This window comes from Protopterus annectens, chromosome 8.part0 (assembly GCF_019279795.1).
Source record: "Protopterus annectens isolate FY-2018-M chromosome 8.part0, PAN1.0, whole genome shotgun sequence".
NCBI classification, from domain to species: domain Eukaryota; kingdom Metazoa; phylum Chordata; order Ceratodontiformes; family Protopteridae; genus Protopterus; species Protopterus annectens.
In genome coordinates, this window is record NC_056741.1 from 234,335,572 (window position 1) to 234,360,489 (window position 24,918).

A 24,918-nucleotide genomic window follows, 5' to 3' on the forward strand; every position below is an offset into this window, starting at 1 on the left:
AAGAAACACGATTAAAAATTAAAAAAAAATGCTGAATCTTTTTAAAATGGAAGAGAAGATATAGGCTTTTTTTTCATTATGTTTATCACTATTTATATTTTCCCTGTAGGAGAAGTAATTTGCCTGAAAACTGAAATAGAATCAGAAAAGTCTAAATTTGAAGAAGACATAAATAGGCTTCATCTGCAGATGGAACAAATGAAAGTGGAACATCAGGCTACTTTGAAGAGTTTACAGAATATTCAGGAAGAAGAAGTGGCGAAAGTCCATAAGGAAAAGGTAAGTGGAGAAAAATGGTATAGAATGGGCTGCCTTTTTGCTGACAGTGGGGATTTAGGAAGGGGAGAATGTTTTGATGCTATTTCTACCCTGTCTGTGAAGCCCCTTGTTTGATGCAAAGCATGCTGTTATAGTATTTCTAAATATTGTTAAGTGTTTATAGTAAGAATATTGCATTTGTGTGTTCATCAAAATCTGCTTTATCCATTTCAGATTTATAGTGTGAAGCTAGAGGTTTTATGGACATTCAGTGTTCACAAAGTCTGTTGTAGGAGGCACTTGCAGACAACCAGTTTTCTAACAGCATATGTTTAAGATATGAGAAGAAACCTGAGGAAGCACTAAAATAAATTTGCATATCATTTCTATTATAAATGTTTCACTATTTTATTAAATGTAAGCGCACATTATTAACATAAAGCAGATTAGTAACTTGCATAACATTTTGGGACATGTTTTACCCCATTGTTAACAGAGCAAGACCTGTAATTAAAAAAACAACAGTCTGGTTTTAAATAACAAAAGTGATATGTATTAAAGGGAAAGTTGGTTTATTTAGGGGAGATCTTGTCTTTGACTCGTGACATACTTTGTGGTATAACAACAGCTTGTGTTGAAGGGAAACTGACAGTGCATACTACTTATCTTGACAATGCTAAGGCAGTTGATACTGTTTGACATAAGGGTTTAACAGACAAATGAAAAACAGTAATAGTGGTTACTAGGACCTCTTCTTCTAGTACTGTTTTTAGATATTAAAGAGTGAAATCAAATGTAGGTAACACAATATGTTGGTTTTAAAGTGGGTAATACAATCATTTTAATAAAAGAGGTTCAAGTTTTCCAAGGTAATTTTCAGAAAATTCAAACCTGATGTAGTGGTACTGACCTTGCCTTTAATGTCAGTAAGTATAGCACCATGACACTCTGCAAAAAGTACATACATTTGATTGCAAAATGTTTTGTCAGATTATTCAAATGTGGGCGGCACAGTGGTGCAGCGGTTAACGTTGTCGCCTCACAGCAAGAGGTTCTCCGGTTCGATTCTCGGCTGGGGTGCCTTCTGTGTGGAGTTTGCATGTTCTCCCTGTGTTCGCGTGGGTTTCCTCCGGGTACTCCGGTTTCCTCCCACATTCCAAAGACATGCATCTGGAGCATTTCTCCCCGGGTCTCCGCTGAAAACAGGCTCTGTGGAACCCAGTCGGACATTCCCGGTCAACAAATGTTAAATAAAAAAAAAAAATTAAAAAAAAAATGTCATGCCATTAGTAAAGATCTAGGGACAGTGGTATACAACAGTTAAGACTTTGACCAATGTGTATCTGCCAAAGTCATGATTCTGTAGCCCTTTTAGTTCTGAGGGGCATGCCTAGTCACTCCAGGGAGAGCAGTGCATCAATTTATTATACCTTACTGATCTCATGCATATATGAATACAGTGCTGTGCTTTGTAGGTATCAAACAAGCCACCTGTAATAACTTAAAAATATATGATTCCTTAGTGTAGAATGGTCATAGGCTTGGAAAAATTCAACTGTTGAGAAAGACTCCGGGAAGTGTCATTATATTCTCTTTCTTGTATGTCATTATATTCTCTTTCTTGTGTGCCATTTATTGGCTACCTCTGCCTGATCTCTAAGGTAGTGTCTTACTTGGTTTTGTTTGAAAGTGTGTGCGTGGAATGCACATCCGAGGAAGCTAGGTTTATATTTGGAAACTAATACTCAAAATAAATATCAATAGAAAAAAAAGTAAAAAAAAATATGCAAGATTATGGAGTAAATATCCTCTTGCAATAGATAATATGCAAGATTATGGAGCAACTATCCTCTTGCAATCAGAAGTCAGTCAGTCATTGATTTCCTTTAAAAGCAATCTTGATATATGAAGTAGAAAATGTCAGTGTGGGGTTACAGTAATCAAACTTCTTGAAGACCAGTAGGTCATATTTTTGACTTTCGAAACTTGTATACACATGTACAGGCACACAAATAAGCACAGACATTCTCTGTCTTTTCCAGAATATTTCATAAGCACTGCACATTAACAGCTGCTCATTTGTCAGGGGATTCTGCAGAAACAGTCTGTGGAAGTGCTGGGCATAGGTAGGTATTACCACTGTCTTATTACCCTGTAATAACTGTTTGTGTTACAAATTCTCATCATTAGGCTTTGTTCATCAAAGTAAATATTGGATGCTTCTCCCACATCTAAAGGATCCTGCATCAAAGATATTTTGTCAGTGCAAGCCGGATCCACCTGTTCTTTTTATTATCCTTTTGCTGAAATCAGAGGATTGTAGGCAGGGGTGGGGGGGTTCTCCTCATTTTTTCCCCTTTTCCTGACAGAGACTGAACACACAAGACTTCTAGAAGTGCTGTCAAGGAAAATATTTGCCTCAAAAGTATATTAGATGCTTAATATGTATTTTTGCATGCCAATGAAACTAACGTGAATTATTTCCATTTCTTTCTTGTTTTTATTGTGTAAACAAATTTTGAATTTGAAGCCTCTGCTCTGTCTTTTTTTTCCTGAAATATTGTTATCAGAGCTGGCTTTTCAGTGCAGGCAAAAGTTATGCATGTATTATTTAGGGCTTAAACAACTTAGAATCAAAACAGACAACACCACTGTGATGTGGTATATCAACAAGCAGGGAGGGACTCACTCCTATCCTCTGTGCAGGCTGGCCGTGACCCTTTGGCACACAGCCTCTGCCATGCAACTACACCTGTTAGCACAATTCCTACCAGGCTCTCTCAACTCTCTGGCAGACCAATTAAGCAAAAATCTTCTGGACCCACATGAGTTGCAGTTCAACAGAATAACCTTCACCCTAATAACTCAGAAATGGGGCACACTGAAGGTCGACCTCTTTGCCTCCCACACCAACCATCAGCTCAGCAAATTGTGCACCAGGGAGCATCACTGCATGGCTTGAAAAGTGGATGCCCTGTCCTTCCCGTGGGTCAGTCTATCGGTCTGTGCCTTTCCTCCACTACCTCTTATCCCCAGGGTACTGCTCAAAATAAAGGAGGAAAAACCAAGGCCCATTCTTATAGCTTCAGACTCATCCCAGCAGCACTGGTACCCCTTGCTGTGCAGTCTCTCCCCATTGCCCCATGGCATCTTCCTCAGATTCCAAACCTCCTGACCCAGAGGGAAGGGGAATTCATGCATCCCCAGTTGCAGACACTCAGTTTGGCAGCTTGGCTTATTCCCTAACCCCCAAACCAATCTGCCAACCTCAGTAAACAGGTTCTAGATGTTATCCGTGAGGCCAGATGCCCTAGCACCAGAAAGTCTTATGCTGACAAATGGAAAAGGTTCTGCACCTGGAACCAGGCTAAGGGAGCCAGTACGGCACAGCCCTCTCTCCCTCCCTCTCATCCTGGATTACTTAGCTGACCTACTACACAGTGGCATCTCTTTCTTCTCTATAAAAAGTCATGCATCTGCTATTTCTGCTCATTTTCCCACTGAGCAGCCCCTTTTCTCACACCCTTTGATCAAACAGTTCCTAAGAGGGGTTAGCAACTTGAGGCCACCCAGAAGGGCACCAACACCAGCTTGGGACCTTAACTTTGTTTTGGAAAAACTCACCCTGCCCCCTTTTGAACCAACTTCTTTTGCAGAGCTAAAATTTCTCTCCTGGAAGACAGCATTCCTTCTGGCCATCACTTCGGCCAGAAGCGTCTCTGAGCTGCAAGTGCTCATGGCTGTGGAACCCTTCGTCATCTTCCATGCTGGCAGTGTATCCCTCAGAACTAACCAATCCTTCTTGCCCAAGGTGGTGTCCAGTGTGGCTCTCAACCAATCCATTCATTTGCCCACCTTTTTTCCTTATCCACAGAACAAGGGGGAAAGGATTCTGCACTCTCTGGATGTGCACAGACAGCTCAGATTCTGTCTAGACAGGACTAAATCCTTCAGAACGTCTGATCAATTGCTGGTTAGGTTTTCTACATGGGCTGAAGGCAAAGCCATCTCCAAACAAACCATCTCCAAATGGATAGCACACTGCATCCATTTCTGCTGCAAGCAACATGGAAAGCCCCCCCCCCCCCCAAGTGGGTCAGGAAAAACACCAGAGCAGCCTCCACCTCTGCAGCTTTCCGCAGAGGAGTCCCCACCAGGGACATCCTGGAGGCTGCCATCTGGACATCTGTTCACACTTTTACTAAGCATTACCACCTGCCTCTCTTCTCCAAATCCAGGGCAGTGTTTGCCTCTGCAGTCTTGCAAGGCATCCAAACCAGCCCCTAGTTTCCTTGACTGCCTCCACCCATTTCCTCTTCTTTGGGAATCAACCCAAATGTGATGACTGCAACAATGAAACACAAAGAACATAGTACAGTTGTGTACAGTTACCATAAATGTAGATGTTCGAGTGTATTCACTGTTGCAGTCCTGGTTTCCCTCCCTCCATCCCCCATCTTCTCTTTCCTTACAAGGGACATATTGGTATTTATTTTCCACTGGTGGGGTTCTTCCAACAGAACCTAGCTCCTGCTTGGGGGCTCCTCACAGGTTAGGGCAAGAAAAACTGATGTAATGGTGTCGGCTGCCTTACTTTATACTATTGACAACCTGACGTCAGTCCTGAAGTGACAGCAACTGACGCAGAAATACTAAGTCTCTGGTATTCATGCCGGCGGAGGGTTACTCTGGCAGGAATAACTCAAATGTGATGACTGCAACAGAGAATACACTCGAACATCTACATTTATTGTAACTGTACACAACTGTACTTTCTTGCTCTTTGCTTTGGTACTCAGGTATCTGATGAATGGAAGTTTTATATGCCCTGTTTTGTTTTGCATTCTCTTCAGTTCCCCTTTCCACCTTTTTTTTAAGTATCTTTATTAAATTGTCACATTTTAAGCTGTAACATGAGTATACACATATTAGGAGAAATTAATAGAAACCACAGTAACGGTTTCCATTATCACTGTCATGTAGTGTACATATTTTCATTTTAACAAGTTTCATTCACTCCAGTATTACATAAGTTGCTCATTTCCTGTCTTCCATCAATCCTCACTTCTCCTCCTGAACAATATTTTACATTTATCGATGTCCTTCCATATCACTGTTGCAGTATTCATCACCAAAGGGATCCCCTGCAAAAGGGTAGCTTGACATCTGTCCAGTATACCAAAGTCTTATATTGTAATAGGGATGTTGTATGTGTATGTCACATGTATGCTCCCTGCTCATGGTGTATGGCATGAAGTAGATGTATGGACGTCCATACCTCAGAACTTCTTTGCAGCCAGTCCGAACGTCATCTTTGATCGTCCATCTGAATTCTCTTTTGTCTGCTGCTTACCAAGCCATTTTCAGATAAGTGTCCTGTTGGTATTTTTCTTATTGTCTTACTTTTTGTTTTGTTTAGATTACATGTCATCCAGAAGGGGAAATGCCAGTGTGGGAGACAGATTCCGCATAAGGACTGTCATGAGCAATGTTTGCTTAGCTTCTCACGATCATACATCATGTCCTATCTGTCAGGCGTTTGTCCCTAAAACTATTTTTAGTCATCTTTCCTCCTTATCTATCTACCAAGAGAACAAGCATCTTTAAGTTGGTGGGGCAGGGTACAGTGGTGGAATCTTCCTGGCTAGACATTCCGCCATCTGCAGAGAAGGCCAGAAAGGTTAGGTCAGATTCTTCTGCTGTACCACCTCCCCGGGACATCTCTCTCAGGCTGGTGAAAGCCTGAAGGGATCGCCCAGTTCTTCAATTGGATTCCTATGCCACGACCTCTTCTGAGGCCAGCATGGATCTGGCATCTCACACATCCTTAGATGCTCTGCAGATGTCTGTTTCAGATATTCAGGGGAAACTGCAGATGATTATATCCAAGGGGCTGAGGGGTGTTCCACAAATTCTTGTTGGGAAGAAGATTCCCACTATATTGATTGAGTCTCAGCAGGGGTCGCCCAGGGTCCGGGATGGCCCACTTCTTCATTTGGATTCCTATGCCATGACCTCTTCTGAGGCCAGCATGAATCTGGCTTCTCACACATCCTTAGAAGCTTTGCAGATGTCTGTTTTGGATATTCAGGAGAAACTGCAGATGATTATATCCAAGGGGCCGAGGGGTGTTCCGCAAATTCTTGTTGGAAAGGAGATTCACACTACATACAGCAGGGGTCCAAATCTCCCAAGATGGTTAGGCGTGACATCCCTTTAAAGAAGATACAGAAGACAAAGCATATTTCCCCATTCCTAAGGATCCTCCACATGAATGACAGGATTTTACACTGGCATTGTTTAAAGCCCCCTCAGAGAATCTCTGTTGCTGCCCTTCCTTGGTCTTCTGCTCCCCTTAAGAGGTCTAGGGAGCAGGATTATTCTGATCAGAACTTAGACTCTGATGAAGAGTCTTTGGCCTATTCCTCCCAGATTCCATCTCCCTTAGGTAGTGGTTCTAAGGAGGCGGACTCTATTAGTCCAGATTCTCCTTTTGAGGAGATTTTCTTTGGGGATACTGTTTCCCGTATGATGTAGTTTTTTTAAGTGGGACTGTACCCAGATTTTTGATGCTCCAAAGAGGTATTATGAACGCTTTCAAATGGAGTCTTCTAAGCCCTCTGCTGTTCCTCCTGTTCTTCCTGCCTTGTTGGATAAGTTTTATGCAGCTTTTCAGGCTCCTGATTTTCAACCCTCAGCTCCTAAGAAGCCTGATAAATTTTATAAGGTACCCGATGATTGTCACTTTCTTTACAAGTGTCCCTCTGCTGACCTCTGTGTTATATATGTTTCTTCTGATAAGCCTTCCAAGCTTTTGCCCTAAATTGTGTCCTACTGGCAAGGACAGGAGGGTCGTGGAAAGGTTGGGCAAAAAGGTGTACACTGCTGCTACTCTGGCCTTTCAGGTTGTGAATTCCCAGACATATATGACCAGGTATGTTTTAACCCTTCTTTCTCAGGCTTTTCAAGTTATTTCAGACCTTCCAGATTCTGAGAGGAAAGCTTCGGCCATCTCTTTGTTGGTGGCTTACCATTCCACTGAATGCATTTATGATGCAGCTGATGCCTCTTCTTGAGCTGCTGCCTTTGGCTGTATCTTGAGGCGTTATTCCTGGCTTCACCTTCAGCCTTTGCCTGATGATATTAAGGCTAAATTAATGGATGCTCCTGTTGACAATAAAATTCTCTTTGGTTCTGCAGCTGCTGAGATTTTTATGTCTCCTCAAGAGAAGAGTAAGGCCGTACAGGGATTGAAACAAATTTTGTTTTTCCTGTTCCCACATTTCAGAGGAACTATCCTTCCAAGCCTGCCTTTGTCCATAGACTATCTCACATTCCTCCGATGGTTAGAAAGGGTTCTAAGAGGGGTCTGCTCCAGCTAAGTCTACTCAGAAGCCTCCTTTTCCAAACAACGCAGGTTCTGTCTGACTACATTCTTCCCTCCCTCCTAAGTCAGGTTCCTTTATCTGTGTGTTTTTCACTGTCTCTTCACAATTTGTTAAGGCTCACTTAGGATTCTTGGGTTCTGTCCATCATTTGTTAGGGGTATTTCATAGTGTGAAAATCCCTTCCTCCTTTTCTGGACATTTCTCAACCTCCTCAGGAGCAGCTGTCTTTTTTTCCAGATGTGCTCCAGAGTCTTTTGTCTCAAGATACTATCCAAGCAGTTTCTGCTCCTAAAAGGGGGGGGGGGATTTTATTCCATGATGTTATTGGTCCCCAGGAAAGAAGACACCAGAAGACCCATCCTGGATCTTTCCCAACTCAACACCTTTCTGAAGGTTCCTTCTTTTCAAATGTGGTCTCTCCAGACCTTGTTTCATTTTCTTCTTCCTTAGGCTTTCTTGTCTTTCTGGATCTCAAGGATGTCTATTTTCACACCCCTATTCATGCCCATTTCAGGACGTGTTTGGATTTCTTTGTTTCTTTCTTGCATTTTCAGTTCTCTGCTTTATCCTTTGATCTCTGTACTGCCACAAGGGTATTCACCAAGTGCCTTGCTCTTGTGATTGCCTTCTGCAGGATGAGGGGGATTTATATTTTTCCCTACCTGGACGGACAACTTCATTCAGGCTTTCTCTCCTGCACCAGCACTTTCATTATGCGATTTGCATCTTGCAAAGCCTAGGATTTACTGTTAATTTCCAAACATCCTTCCTGACTCTTCATCAGGATCGTGTTTTTCTAGTTGCAGGTTCCAGACCATCCCCATGCTGGCGTCCCTGCCACCTCCCAAAGCTCCGACTCTAATTGCTTATTTTCAGTCCCTTCTCCCTCTGGTCTTAGTTTCAGCCAGGGAGTATCTAAGGACCTTGGAGATATTCTTCGTGTTTCACTGTAGCAGTCATTACATTTGGGTAATCTGCTTGCAGGTTGCCTTCAGTCGGCCTGATTAACAAAGTCTTGGGTTCTGCATCGGTTGCTGTCCCTTCTTTCATGATGTCAGGTCGTCAGGGGTATAAAACATGCAGCTGACACCATTACATCAGTCTTTCTTGCCTTGCGGTGCCAAAGCAGAAGCAGTTCGCAAGTGCTGGTTGGCCGACACCTGAAATTTTCATTTTCGAGTTTCAGAACCGAAGTCTTCAACTTAAAGCTAAGTACCCCACTGGGGATAAAGACAGAGACAGGCCGCCGAGGTCCAAAACTGCCGACGAAGCTTCTCCTAAGCCAGTTACCAGTTCGCCGGTACTCAGTGAGGCACTTTCGCAGCCCCTGATACCCGCTACTTCTGATTCGCAGGCCTCTACTGAGATCCATTTGGAGTCCAGTATGCCGCGAGATACTTCCAACTGTGGAGCCTGTGGATGTCTCTACCCTGGATGGGTCTGGAGCCATTGTGCAGGCACCGGCTTCTGAGGGTGTATTCAGGCCTGCAGACTTTGCATATTAAATCGACACCTCCTTCATTACTAAGGCCTAAATCTCGATCCATGTCTAAAAAACCGACACCCAGACCACACATGCTCAAGCCCCTATGCCTAGAAAACAAATGATAAAAATGGCTGAAGCTCTAATAACTCTAATCAAGGGTAATCAACCACCCCTTCCTTAGAGAGGCCTAGGGCTGAGCTTGATTATGGATCTTCTGATCAGGATTCTGTTTCTTCTGACTCTTCTGATGACCTGGATTTGTCCTTACCTACTTATGAGGATTCTGATGCACTCACATTTCCTCTGCTTCCCATCCTGAGGATTTTTCTTTTGGGGAAATCTTACATACTTTAAGGGAACATTTTCACTGGGAAAGCCAGGAATTTTCTGATTCAAAAAAGAGGCTTAGCTAGCTAGAGCTAGGGATTTCCTTCTTCTACCTCAGCATAGGTCTTTGGCTATACCTCCTGTACTAGACATTGTTGATGATGTTTTCTCAGAATCCAGTTTGGCCCCTGATTCGCTGCCTCCTGCTCCTAGTAAACCTGACAGATACAACAGGGTTTCTGAGTCCCACAAGTTCCTTTTCAAAAATCCTGTTGCAGATCCAGAGACTATTTCTCAGAGGTCCAGGGGCATTAAGGTTTCTACTGCTAAAAATCCTACCCCTTCTGATAGAGACTCCATGGCGCTGGATAGATGGGGTAAAAAGGTTTATACTTCTGCAACCTTGGCAATCAGAGCTTTAAACTGCCAATTTCATATGTTAAAATATCAGCAGCATGTTATTGGACTGCTTAAACAGAAAATTATGTCGATTCCTGACTGTGTGGAAAATAGAAATTTACAGGACTTAATGCATTCTGCTGAACAAGTTGCTAAACATGCTTTGCAATGTGGTTTTGATTCTTTAGAGGCCTCTTGCAGGGCTGCTCTTACTGGGTCTGTGCTTAGAAGGCATGCTTGGCTTAAGGAGCAATCTTTGCCTGATCATGTTAAAGCTAAATTGTTGGATGCTCCTTTAAATCAGGACCGCCTGTTTGGCAACAAAGCTGAAGAAGTTCTTAAAAAGATGGAAATAAAGTTAAATCTATGCAAACTGTTAAAGATTTTTTACAAGTGCAACCTCCTAGATTTAGTAGACACTGGCCTACTAAGAATTGGTCCTTTCCAGTCCCTTCCAGGTCTTCTCAAGCCAAACCCAAACACAGCAAAAACCCCAGGTTTCAGTCCCAGGGGACTCTCAGAACTAAGCAATGGGGGCCTCCACTTCCAAATTTGGAAATAACAAGACACCCCCCAATTGTAAACAGTCTTAATGACTTTCTTTTAAAATTCCCAAGCACTTTTCTTTTGACTGCCCCTTTGGGGGGAAAGATTGCTCTTCATGCAAAGAATTGGGAACTCATAACCCAGGACAAATGGGTTTTAAATATAGTGTCCCAGGAATACAGATTTCATTTCCACACGTTGCCAACACCAAATGGGTGGCCAGACTTGCCCCCAAATCAGTGGGCAGAGGCTCAAAAACAAGTACTTTCCCTCTTAAGCATGGGGGCTATTCAACTGGTACCAGAAGATTAAAAAGGACAAGGTTTCTAATCCAGACTTTTTCTAGCACCCAGAAAAGACAAATCATGGCGTCCAATCCTGGAACTGTCTACTCTAAACACCTTTCTGGAGATTCCAAAATTCAAGATGCTGACTTTTCTCCAATTACTTCCTATGCTAGGCAAAGGCGCCTTGTTGGCAACACTAGATTTAAAAGAAGCATACCTGCACATCCCAATCAGGGAATCTTGCAGACGATACCTACGCTTCAAAGCAGGCTACACGCATTATCAGTTCTCTGCACTGCCCTTTGGCTTGTCTACTGTGCCCAGGCTATTCACAAAGTGCCTGGCTCCAGTTATTGCATTTTGCAGGTAAAGAATTATTCAAGTATACCCATACCTGGACGATTGTCTAATTCAGGCAGAAAGCCAGGGCATACTTTTGAATCATCTGGCCTTTGTAAAAAGGGTTCTAACCTGTCTGGGGTACACCATAAACGAAAAGAAATCACAACTGGTACCCTGTCAACAAATTACATTCCTGGGAGCAAGCTTGAATACAACTTCCCAGATCTCTTACCTCACGCCAGAAAAGCAAATTCATTTGATAACCTATTTCAAACAAGTGGCCACAAAAACCCTGCTAACTGCAAGACAAATACTGCAATCCTTGGGGTTCATGGCCTCCTGCATTCTTCTAATTCCATATGCAAGACTGCATATGAGGAAACTGCAGTGGTATCTAAAAAGCCTATGGAGTCAACATTCTCACAGCCTCGAAACAATGATTCCTATCATACCTTGCCTACGCCTAGAGGTCCTCTGGTGGGCAGAGGCCTGTCACCAAAACAAGGTACTACGATTCACACTACCCCCTGCCGCCCAAACCCTAACAACAGATGCATCAGACTATGCATGGGAGGTTCACCTGGCAGGGAAGTGCATTCAGGGCAAATGGAACCCAAGTCAAATGCACCTGTATATCAATCAAAAAGAAATGTTAGCTGTACAGAATGCTCTGACAGCCTTCAAGGACTACATTCTTCCCGGACAACTAATGGTAAAGACAGACAACACCACAGTTATGTGGTGAATTGTGAATTGTTTTTACTACTGTTTTTGCTACTTTTCTGGAAAAAAAAAAAAAAATGATCTGCTTTTACTGTATTTGTGTTTCTTCCTACTTTATTTTGCTTTTGCGTCATCTTAAAAGTACTCAGTTGTATTTATTACTTCTTGGTGTAACTCATTCTAAGCCTTTTAGTTTAAGCACTTGGGCTTCAGACTAGTTGTTTTACATTAAGAAGATTTGTGGTCTGCACTGTAGTGGCAGGACAGGTAGCTTACATCCTTCTAAGTTGGGAACTGCTGATTGAGGGCTCAGTGTCATTTATTCTAAAAGTGTATTAATTCTGGTTTAAGCACTTGGGCCAGTTATTTTACATTTAAAGGGTTCGTGGTCTGCACTCTTGTGGGAGGAGAGGCTGGACTCTGCCCTTCTGAGCTGGGAATTTCTGGTTAAAGGCTTATAGTGCCTGCATATTTGAACTGCTTCTTACTGAAATTGGTACACCTTGTTTGCTGTAGCGTAGACTAGATCCAGGCCTGCTGAATCTAGCTTTGTTTGTATAACTTGAGCACTAATCCAGGCATTCTTCAAAGTATTCAATTGTATTTATTACTGCTTGGTAGTAACTTGATTAAAGTGTAGCTATCATTCTAAGTCTTTTGGATTAAGCACTTGGGCTTCAGACCAGTTGTTTTACATTAGGAAGGTTTGTGGCCTGCACTGTGGTGGCAGGACAGGTAGCTTACATCCTTCTAAGTTGGGAACTGCTGATTGAGGGCTCAGTGTCTGTTATTCTAAAAGTGTATTAGTTCTGGTTTAAGCACTTGGGCTTCAGGCCAGTTATTTTACATTAAGATGGTTCGTGGTCTGCACTGTTGTGGGAGGAGAGGCTGGACTCTGCCCTACTGAGCTGGGAATTTCTGGTTAAAGGCTTATAGTGCCTGCATATTTCAACTGTTTCTTACTGAAATTGGTACACCTTGTTTGCTGTAGCATAGACTAGATCCAGGCCTGCTGAATCTAGCTCTGTTTGTATGCTTGTTGTTTGCTTGCTTGTTATTTCCCTGAAACGCTAATACTACCTAAAACACGGCTTTTCAACGCTTCTGTGGATCCCTAGTGATATCTGCATTGCTTACTGTACTCATTTCTTTGTTTCACTTAAAAGAAAGTTACTGTTTGTCGTTTTTGCATTTAAGTTACCTGTAACACATTGCATTTAAGTTACCTGGCACTTGTTCACTAAAGCAATTATATAAGTCAGCACTAAAAAATTAAAAGCACTACACCCTCGCAAACTCCCCTTGAGTACCTTGTTCCCCATTGGCCCTTTTTTTCAATTATAAAGGAATTCCCAATACTATTCTAGCATGTCCAAAGGTCAGTTGTCAATCTTCTCTCCGGTCCAGCTGGTGAATCTGGGAATCTTGAGGCAATGTTACAACTGCCTCATGTACACAGACAACCCTCCCCTCCTCCCAACAAATTCCAACACATGTGAGAGATGCATCCATATAGCCAAACTGGAGGCTAAGCTCTCTCAACTCAGTACTGGCGTAACCAGTCAGGAGGAGAAGGAAACCACACTCACTACAATTCCAGTCTCACATAGACCTATCACGACAGCAAACCAAACACATAAACACACAAAAACGTACTCGGAGGCTCTAAATAAAAATCTGCCTAAGGAGCAGAGACCTCCAAAGCAGACACCCAAGCAACCGCTACCCCAAAACAAAACACATGCAACACATAGCTCACAAAGCCAGTGTGCCGAACAGTCACAGCCCTTAAGGCTAAACAACACACCTGATACACTTGTAATATGTGACTCTATTGTCAGGCACACTGACGTCCTGCTCACCAGGCTGAACAAGGAGAAGGTCACGGTGAGCTACCTGTTGGGCGCTAGGATCCGCCACATAACACAAGCACTCAGGTCACTCCAAGGCAAGTACAAATATGACTCAGTCATTGTCCATGCTGGTGTGAATGATCTGAGACGTACCTCCCTGGAGTACATGAAAAGAGACATAGAGGAGCTCTCTGAGCATGTGGCCCAGGCCGGTATGACCCTGACCTTGAGTAGCATCTTACCCTCACCAAGAATGATGCCACAATATGAAGACAAGATGATCAATTTCAACAATTGGCTTAAGTATTGGTGTCATTTAAAGGGGATCCAATGCCTGTCAGCCTGGGATGACATGCTCGACAAGCCACGATGCTTCGCTAGGGAAGGCTTGCACCTGTCACCCCTGGGCTTTCGGATATTGGCAAAGGCTCTTGCTACCCCCATAGTGCCTTTTTTAGGCAAGACTCAAAAGACAAACCCACCTCCATAGGTATCACAAGGGATAAGAAACTAAGAGTAATGCTACTCAACGCCAGAAGTCTAAACCTCAAGATGCACGCACTGGAAACTCTCCTTAGCATGGAGAACATCGATATCTGTGCAGTAACAGAAACCTGGTTCAAGGCTCCCGAGAGCACCCCAGCACTACCAGGTTATACCTCATACCATGCTTTTCGGCCCCAAAACTTGGACCGACCCACAAAAGGAGGGGGAGTATCAGTATTCGTCAAAGATACCCACACCTCCAAGTTGGTGGCACAGCACGAAGCAGCAGAGACTATCCATGTGCAACTAACAGTGGGTAAAACTGCCTTCCAGTTTATAGCCTGCTACAGACCACCCTCCTTAACCCAGGAACCCCACTCAGCCTTCCTGAGAACACTGGAAAATATGAAGGTCTCTCCAAACACCATTATATTGGGCGACTTCAACTACCCAAACATAGACTGGGAGCATTACTCTAGCTCCAACACCCTAGCCCAAAGGTTCCTAGAATTTATAAACTCAAATGCTATGGAACAACTTGTTACCACTCCCACAAGAGGGGAAAACATACTGGACCTGATCATCACCAACATGGGGACTTTATGCTCCAGACCAGAAGTGTATCCCTCACTGGTAAGATCAGACCATAAACTAATCTCACTGGATATTCACATCCCGACCCCACCCCCTGCCCAGAAAACCACAGTGAAAAACTTCTCTAAAGCAAATTTCACACTCTTCAAAACTGAGGTGGAATCCTTCAAAGCCCCTGGGTCTGTGGAAAATACGGCCTAGACTGCAGAATCCTTTATAAACGCATTCTATGAACACCTTCAGGAATACATGGATCATGCGATCCCAAATAAAACCAAGACCCAATCCTCCAAAGGCAGATGTCCTGTCTGGTGGACCCCAGCCATAAACAAACTATACAATTGAAGGAGGAAGCTACTAAATGATAGAGCAAAATTCCAAAAAGGGAAGGCATCTCTGATCAGTATTAGCAAAAAACTGCGGGCACTCATAAAATCGTCTAAGGCCAACTTCGAGAGAAAAATTGCACAGGACACTAAGGATAATCACAAGGCTTTCTTTAGTTATGTTAGGAACCTGGGTGGTAATTCCCAGATATGCTCAGAATTAGTCCAAAATGACAAAAAATACACCGAACCCACAGACATTGCCAACATCCTAGCTGACAGGTTCAGCGCAAACTTCTCCCCCCCTCCCCACCCAAAGGGCAAATATCTATCCCAGCAGAGTGCTGCCCCCCTGACATCTCAGATGCTCAGGTAAGAGCTCTCCAAAGCAAAAAACAGAGCATCAATGGGACCAGATGGTGTCCCGGGCTGCGTCCTACATGAACTCCAAGAAGAGCTAAACCCAAACATAAAACTACTGTTCAGTCTCAGCCTTACTACAGGATATGTACCCAAAGAGTGGCGTACAGCAACTGTGGTCCCTCTCCACAAAGGTGGTGCCTCAACGGATCCTGGAAACTATCACCCCATAAGCCTGACTAGTTTGGTCTGCAAAGCTATGGAAAGGATCATCATGGACCTCATAAATAAAGATATTAAGGACCTACAGACACTGGATCCTACCCAGTTTGGCTTTGTTAGGGGCAGATCCTGCCTCTTAAACCTGGTTGATTTATTTGAAACAGTCACCAAGGCCATTGACGAGGGGAAGGTGGTCCACACAGCCTACCTGGACCTCACAAAAGCCTTCGATACAATACCCCACTCGGGCATTATAGATAAGCTCACCAGCTTAAATATAAACCCCTATGTCACTAGATGGGTTGCAAACTGGCTCAAGGACAGAACCCACATGGTTAGAATTGCTGGAGCCATGTCAGACTCCAAACCAGTTACAAGTGGCATCCCACAAGGCTCAGTGATGGGACCTCTCTTGTTCGGTATATATTTCTCGGAGGTACAGGCCAACATGGAAGGACTGTGGCTGACAAAGTTCGCAGATGACTGCAAACTGGGCGCCATAATCGACTCTCCAGCCGACACAAGCATCATCCAAAAGGGCCTCATAGAAACAGACAACTGGTGTCAGAGCCATGGCCTCAAGCTAAACGCCAAAAAGTGTATAGTCATCCCCTTTGGCAAAAACAAAGTGCCCACAAATTACCACATAGGTGGTAATCCATTAAGTACCGAAGAAGTAATTAGGGACCTGGGGACCCAAGTTGATAGCAATCTCTCATTTGACAACCACCTGGCCAAAGTGGTTAGAAAAACATTTTATATAGTCCACCTAATCATGAAGGGATTCACATCTAGATCAGGGGAGGCCATTGTGCCTCTTTACTCATCCCTCATCAGGCCCATAATTGAGTACAATGCCTCTTTTGGGATGTACCTTACCAGACGCCTGCAGCAATTGGAAAGACCCCAAAAGTACCTCACCAAGAGTATCAAAGGGCTCAAACAGATGCCATATGCTGCCCGGTTAAAGAAACTCCAGCTCTACTCAGTGGCATACGCCTGTTCAGAGGCGATCTGTGCCTGACGTATAAAGCCATGTCCAACCCAGAATTAATGGACATGCTGCACCTCAGAAAATCCAAATCCCATCGAGCTACACGCTCGAGAGACTTGAACCTCAGCACTGAAATAAATAGGACATGCTGGAGGGACAGATTCATAACCCAGAGGCTCCCTTCACTCTGGAATAAAATCCCAGTCCAGGTTAGGCAGAGTCCCTCATTGACTGTCTTCAAGAGGAATGTTGATGAGTGGATGGGAGATCGTAGGTTTACCCCAGGTATCACTTCTGTGTCACTGTTAGACAGAGGCACAGTATACTAACCTCAAAAAAGGGCATAGCAAAATTAATTTAAAATGGGTGGCGAAAGCCAAACACATTCTGGCTAGGCTTATAAATGCCCTAGGGCAGATAGCCTAGTATGAACCTATGGTACATAAGCATGGGGGTACACATTCCTACCCCCTCTGCAGCCTAGCCATGGCATTGTGGAACACAGCCTTGAGCTACCAAGTGCACCTACAAGCTCAATTCCTGCCATGAAAATTAAATACACTGGCAGACGGACTAAGCAGAAACCACATGGACCCACACAAGTGGAAACTGGAACCAAGAATTTTCAACATGTTGACAAGTGAATGTGGGAGCCCAGACCTAGATCTATTTGCCTCCTCCCAGAACTACCAGTTGGACAAGTTTTTCACAAGGACTCCCCACAAACAAGCCTGGAAAGTGGATGCTCTGTCCTTCAGCTGGAAAAACCTATCAGTCTACACCTTCCCCCCACTGCCTCTGCTCTCCAAAGTTCTACTAAAAGTGAAACAGGACAAACCAAGGATGATCTTGATTGCTCCAGACTGACCGCGCCAGCACTGGTACCCCCTCCTGCACAGTGTGTCGCAGTTATCTCCATGGCACATGCCTCAGACCCCTTTCCTGCTGTCTCAGCAGGAGAACCAAATTTTGCACCCTTAGCTTCCAACATTGAAACTTGCAGCCTGGCTAATCACTTAAATTCACCCTTATCATCCCTCAGCAAACTTGTGATGGATGTCTTCTTAGAGGCAAAGAGGTCTAGTACTAGAAAGTCTTATGCTGAAAAATGGAAAAGATTCTGTGCCTGGAACCAATCTCAAGGGATGAGCACAGCAGCACCCAGTTTACCTCAGATTTTGCAATACTTAACTGAGATGCTTCACAAGGGCCTGTCTTTCTCCTCCATTAAAATCCATGCCTTAGCCATTTCATCTCATTATAACATATCCTCTGCTCAAGCAGTACCTCAGAGGGGTCAAAAACTTGAGACCACCCAGGAGAGCTCCAACCCCTGCCTGGGACCTTAACTTTGTATTGGAGAAACTCACTGTACCTCCTTTCGAGCCAGCTGCTACTGCAGACTTAAAATTTCGTTCTTGGAAAACAGCTTTCCTTTTAGCAATCACTTCAGCTAGAAGGATATCTGAATTACAGGCCCTTATGGCAGTGGAGCCTTTTTTTATCTTTCATGCGGACAGGGTGTCACTCAGGACCAATCCGTCCGTCATGCCCAAGGTGGTATCCAGTGTGGCTCTTAATCAGTCCATTCATTTGCCAACCTTCTTTCCCAATCCACAGAGCAAAGGGGAACGGATTCTGCATTCCTTGGATGTGCACAGACAACTTAGATTCTACTTGGACAGGACTAAACCTTGAAGAAAGTCTGAACAACTGCTGGTAGCATTTGCTGCAAGGACAGAGGGGAAGGCTATTTCAAAACAAACCATTTCTAAATGGATAAGCCATTGCATTAATTTCTGCTATAAGCACCATGGAAAAGCTATCCCCCAGGGGATCATATCTCACTCCACCAGGGCTGCATCTACTTCTGCAGCCTTTCTCAGAGGTGTTCCTACCAGGGACATCCTAGAAGCTGCTACCCGGAGTTCTGTACATACTTTCACCAAGCATTATCATTTGCCAATTTTCTCTAAATCCAGAGCTAGCTTTGCCACTGCTGTCTTGCAGCGCCTTATAGCTGGCCATAATGCTATATAAACTCCTCCTCCCAACCATAGCTTTGGGAATCTACCCAAATGTAATGACTGCAACAGTGAAACATGAAGAACATAGTACAGTTGCGTACACTTACCATAAATGTAGATGTTCGAGTGTATTCACTGTTGCAGTCCTGGTTACCCTCCCTCCAGCCCCCTAACTTCTTCTGGCTATACCTCTACTTTCCTTTACTATGTTTAAAAGCCTTTTTGGTGTATTTGCTTTTGGTTGGAAGTATACCTTTGTGTTTTTATGTTTATTTGCTCCCCATTAGGGGGGCATCTGACATCTGAGGCAAGAAAAACTGATGTAATGGCGTCGGCTGCATGTTTTATACCCCTGACGACCTGACGTCATGGAAGAAGGGACAACAACCGATGCAGGACCCAAGACTTTATTAATCAGGCCGACTGAGGGCAACCTGCAAGCAGATTACCCAAATGTAATGACTGCAACAGTGAATACACTCTAACATCTACATTTACGGTAAGTGTGCACAGCTGTACTTTACATGGCATCCACTATCCCTATAATTCCTGTAGGCGGGCTCCATATGAGAAAACTTCACTGGTTCCTGAAATCAGTCTGCCTTCAGCATTCTCATCCTTTGAATTTTCTATTTCCTGTTCTTTCATGTCTCAAGCTAGAGCTTCAGTGGTGGATTCATCAGCTGTCTGTCAACCAATGGCTTCCTTTCTAGCCTCCAGTCCCCTCTCAGGAACTGTTTTCAGATGCCTCAGACATGGGAAGCCTCTTTTGGCCCTCTAAAGGTTCGTGGCCTTTGGTCACTTCATCAGAGGGCAAACCATACCAATATCAAGGAGATGAGAGCACTCCTTGTTGCTCTTCAGGCTTTCCGTTCCCTCTTTCTCCAAGGTCCTTTTAAGATCTTTACAGACAAAGCAACACTGATCTGGTACATCTACAAGAAAGGGGGAGACATGGTCTTGCCTCCTGTGCAGACTAGCTCTTCAAGTTTGAGATCTAGCTGTCCAGTATCAGGTCAGTTTTCAGGTGGTTTATATTCCTTCAGAACAGAACATTATGGCAGACTCTTTCATCAGGTCTGTAACACAGACTCGTGAGTGGATGCTTCACAGGGATGTGTTTCTGGGCATTGTCCATGAGTTAGATACTCCTCAGGTAGATATTTTTACCTCTTCTCTGAACAGACAACTTTCTCTCTTTTGCAGTAGAGTTCCCAGGCCTCTGGCATGGAAGGTGGATGCCCTCCCTTCCTCTTGGAAGTGGATGTTTCTTTATGCCTTCCCACCCCTTCCTCTCATATTGAAGGTCCTGTTCAAGATAGGACAGGGACTCTCCCTTTTGGCCCAGACAGCATTGGTTCCCTCTTCTTCTGCACCTAGCCAAGGGAGGTCACCACAAATAACCTCACATGGTGGACCTACTCACACAAGACTGGGTTTCTCATCCATCTTTACTTGTCCACTCTTCAGCTGATACTGTGGGTGATTGGGTTCTGATCCCTTTTAGGAACATTTTTTCTGAGGATATGCTTTGGATTCTGCAGGAAGAAACCTACTACCAAGAAATCTTATTTGTGCAAATGGAAGACATTTTCTGTCTGGTCCCTTGCTTGTAACCAGGGTCCCTTTTTCTGTGGAGGTTCTTCTGGTCCTTTTTTTGTTTGTGTGAATTGCTCCATGCTGGGTTGGCTTAATCTTCTGTTGAAGCTCACCTTTCAGCTATATCTGCTTGTCCTCCTTTGGCCTCTAGGTTTGAAGTCTAACCATTTCTAAAAGGTGTCCTTCATATTAGGCTTCTCAGGAAGCCTGTTCTTCCTTTCTGGAACCTTACATTTGTTCTTGATAAATTGACACAAGCTCCTTTTGAGCCTGCAGCTTCTGCGTCCATGCAGCATGTTTCTTGGAAGACTGTCCTTCTTTTGGCCCTTTCTTCAACTAGAAAGGTGTCTGAGCTTCATGCCATTATGGCTGTTCCTCCCTTTTTGTTTTTTCACAGGGGCAGGGTATCTCTTCATACTAATCCTTTTTTTTTTATGCCCAAGGTCATTAATGAGTTCTCTCTTAATCAGTCTATTGATTTGCTTGATTTTTCTCCTTCTGTACAATCTGCCAGTGAGAAGGTTCTTCACACCATGGATTTACATAAGCAGCTCAGGTAGCATTTGGATAAGATTAAGTCCATTTGCAAGTTTGAGCAACTTTTTGTTTCCTTTCATCCCAGATCTCTTGGGTTGGCTGTTTCTAAATAGACCATTTCCTCTTGGATTTCTAAGGCTATTTCTTCTTGTTCTTTTCATGGAAAAATCTTTCTGCCTTTGTAAAGGCCTCATTCTACCAGGCCTGTGGCTTCCTCTGGTGCTTTTTTCAAGGGCTTGGATACTAATTCCATCCTTGAGGCTGCTGCTTGATCCTCTGTCCATACTTTCACTAATATTACAAATTAGATGTTGTTTCCAAATCAAGGGAAAGCTTTGCCAGAGCTGTCCTGCATGGTTTTCTGTAAGTTTCTTCCTCCTTCCAACTTTCCTCTTGAGCTTGTGTACTCTCTCTTTAGCGATGAATATTGCAACAGTGATCTGGAAGGACATAGTACAGTGGTGTAAAATCTTACCATAACAGCAGATGTCCTTCTCTTCACTGTTGCAGTATTCACTCCTCCCCTCCTTCCTCCTTTTCTCTTCTCCCTCTTTTCCTTTCTGAATGCACATATTCCTCTTTTTCCTTCAACTGTTGTTCCTTCTGGGGCTCTTCAGTTCTGAGATATGGACAGCCATACATCACCTTTATGCCCTACATTGTGAGCGGGAAGCATATGTGTGACATATGATGTCCCTGTTACAATTTAAGGCTTTGGTATACAGGCAGGACATTGATCTACCCTTGGCAGGGGATCCCTTTAGTAATGAATACTGCAACAGTGAAGAGGACATTTACTGTTATGGTAAGATTTTACATAACTGTACTATCCAACAAATTCCATTTATTTCTATGGAATTTGCCCTTTCCCTTTTCTAAAGATCCTGCATCCAGTTATTTTATTTCCTTCAATATTCAGAACTTATTAATCGTGGGAATACATTTTGATTATTTCCATATTCACGTAACTTTTTTGCAGCCAGTAACATTAAACATTGCAAGACTTTACTATGTCTAGGCAATTCAGATTCTATAACCCATCTCAAAAGAATAATTTCCTTAGTTACATCCATTTATTCCCCCCCATATTTCTGTTGACATGGTCTGTATGGAATTGTTAAAATCTTCCAACTTTTTACATTCCCAAAAAGCATGTCCACAGTTACCTCACTGTTCTCAATCATGCCTCCAGAATTTGCTATCTACCTGAGGAAAAGTACTCTGAAATCAATTTGGGGCATAAAATAACTGCAAATGCTTCCTTGCAAAAAATTCTAAACCTTCTGCACTTTGTTGCATACTTGTAAACCTTTCAAATTTCTTCCGTTGTTCCTTTGTAAACTGCCTTTCAGTTTTCTTTTCCCGTTTTTTTCTATCAGCCTCTGATTGATTTTCATAGTTAACGTAATATTTTATACACCCTTCTAATTATCCATTTTTAACAGCAGTTTCCATTCTAGTCTTGCTTAAGAATTCTGCTACAGCTGGTTATTCTTTGTTCTCCCTAATCTCCTCTTTGCTTATCCTCTCTTATCAATCCCTGACAGGGACTCTCTAAACTGTAGTCCAGATCTCTGCTTAGCCTCTTTAAACTCTTATTACCTTTCCCTTCCTAGTTATTTGATTCCAGTACCTTGCTTCATTTGTTGATTTCTTTCATAAAATTCCACACCTTCTGCCATTTTCCTATACTTGCAGGCATCCTTATTGGTAAAATCTCCTTTATTCATTCCCACAATTTCATGGTTCGTATAATATTTTTTACTACTGTATGAATTAATATTTGGTATGATGGTTGTTATTGTCATGAACTTGCATTCGAAGTCCTACTTTCTCTTTGCCTCTCAAACTGCCCCCACCACCACCATTTTATACTCATTCTTTTCTACTTTGACTTATAACATTCTGTGTGTCTTATGTATATGAACTATAACTGCACAGCTGGAAAGCACTTTCAAATCAGGTAACCATTAACCATTTTGTCCTATGAGGAGATCCAGCTTATCCCACTTAACTTTTGCCCTCTTCTCCTAAATAAGTTCCTTTAACTCTTTAATGTCATCCACAGTTCTTCTGTGGTTGACAAAAATGTGAAATAAAATTTTATATATATAAGGATAAGGGGACTAAAATATTTTACTACTTGCATCTTACTTATCCTTCTCTTTAATTAAGGTCTTCCATTTCCTCAATTTTTGTTTTATCCTTTGTTTAGTTTGCTCTCACATATCGGTAACTGATGAACAGCATCTGTTTTAATTTATACATGTAAGTATTCTATCTTAATTTGTCCCCTTAAGTATGGATATTGCTGATTCAGTTCATGCTTGGGTAATTTATTTATCCTTGCAGCTGTTGTTTTATTTTAATTTACTTATATTTCAAAAAGTTTTGAAACTGCCTGAAATGGTCAACAGTACAGAAATGTTATGTTCTTGATTTAACATGTGCATAATAATATCATCTGCAAGTAAAGCTAACTTTTCTTGAGAACCCAACCACTTGTATCCTTAAACGTGTGTATTACTTATTTTCTGTGCCAACAGCTGTAAATGTAAATCAAATAGCAGTCAGGAAGGAAGACACTATTGTGTGGCTCTTCATTTCAAACACAGCCTGTCAGAAAGGAACCCTCACACCTTAATCCCTGCCTCCTACCCTTCTCATGTACTCCTTATTAACCCTATTAACTCTATCAGGGAATGAAAATACTACCATCACCCTACTGATTAACTCCTAGTAGAAATATGTACAGTGGTTGTATCATGTGGCAGCACTGTAAAACCTGACCGTGCTGTGCTGAGGTGGTGAATTGGGGTCTATGACAAATCTTCAACTGCTCAAAATTTCAAACGTTACATAGTCGAGGCCAAACGTTCGAAATTTTAAGTGTTCGAAAATTGACTTTCAATGGCGCCGTACGGTGCAGATAGGGAAAATGTCTCTTTTCTGCACTGAAGTGCGGTCTCGGAGTTGGTATATATAAGTAGGAGGGTGTGGGGGGCACAGCCCCCCATGTAGGGAGTGCAGTGGGGCTTGCCCACGCTGTTAAAGTGTGATTTTCTTTTTTTATTTTTTTTTTATTTGATGTTCGAACATCCAAATGTCGAACATTTTGTCTCGACCATGTAATGTTCGACATTTTGGATGATTGAACATTTAACATACACCCGGTGAATTGTAGCTTGCTACAGATCCCCCACCATGCCCCAAGATTCTCACTACACCTTTTAAACATACTGGAAAATAATAAGATACAACCAAACACCCTAATACTGGGTGATTTCAACTACCTTACCTTGCCCAAAGGTTCTTGAAATTCATAAATTCCAACCCCCTGGATCAACTAATCCATAGTCCCACCAGGGGCTCCAATATCCTGGACCTGGTCATTACCAACATGGGAAATCGGTGCTCCACAACAGTGGTCACCCCCTCGTTGGTGAGGTCTGACCATAAGCTAATCACCTTTGACATCCACATCCCGCCCCCATCCCCCAGTAAGGAAACATCCGTAAAAACTTCTCTAAGACCTACTTCGTGCTACTCAAGTCAGAAGTGACAAACTTCATGACACCCATGCAGACAGGAACTGAAAGATCAACTGCCCAATCCTACACTAAAGCACTGTACGAGCACATCCACTCGTGCATGAGTCCCAAATAGAAGCAAGACGCTCTCCGCCAAAAAAGGAAGCCAATCTGGTGGTCCCCTGTCATAAACAAACTATACAACAGAAGGAAGAAACTGTTGCAGAAAAGAGGAAAATCCCAGGATGCAAAAAAACTCCCTTACCAGCCTCAGTAAGAAGCTGAGCGCCCTCATAAAATCCTCCAAATCTATTTATGAAAATAAAATTGCCAAAGATTCCAAAGACAACCACAAGGCATTCTATAGTTATGTCAAAAATCTAAATGGCAATGATCAGATCTGCTCTGAGCTACAACAGAATGGCATTAAATGTAATGATCCCAAGGACATTGCCAATATCCTGGCAGATCGATTCAGTGCCAACTTCACTCCTCTCTCACCCCCTAAAGGGCCCATTTCAATACAGAAAGATTGCCATCTGGTAATCACGGCCACACAGGTAAAAACCGCACTCTCCAAAGCTAAGAATACAGCATCCATGGTACTAGATGATATGTCGGGCTGTATACTACA

The 24,918-nt window shown here is 43.0% G+C and overlaps 1 protein-coding gene across 1 annotated transcript in view; it reads left to right on the top strand.

The window, feature by feature from the left end:
- The window catches only part of LOC122808201 (rootletin-like), a 546,256-nt gene that overhangs the window by 420,783 nt on the left and 100,555 nt on the right, over positions 1-24,918 (top strand). The window contains exon 9 of the mRNA XM_044079170.1: positions 110-279. Within this exon, the coding sequence (XP_043935105.1) occupies positions 110-279 (170 nt within the window). The remainder of the gene's footprint in view (positions 1-109; positions 280-24,918) is intronic.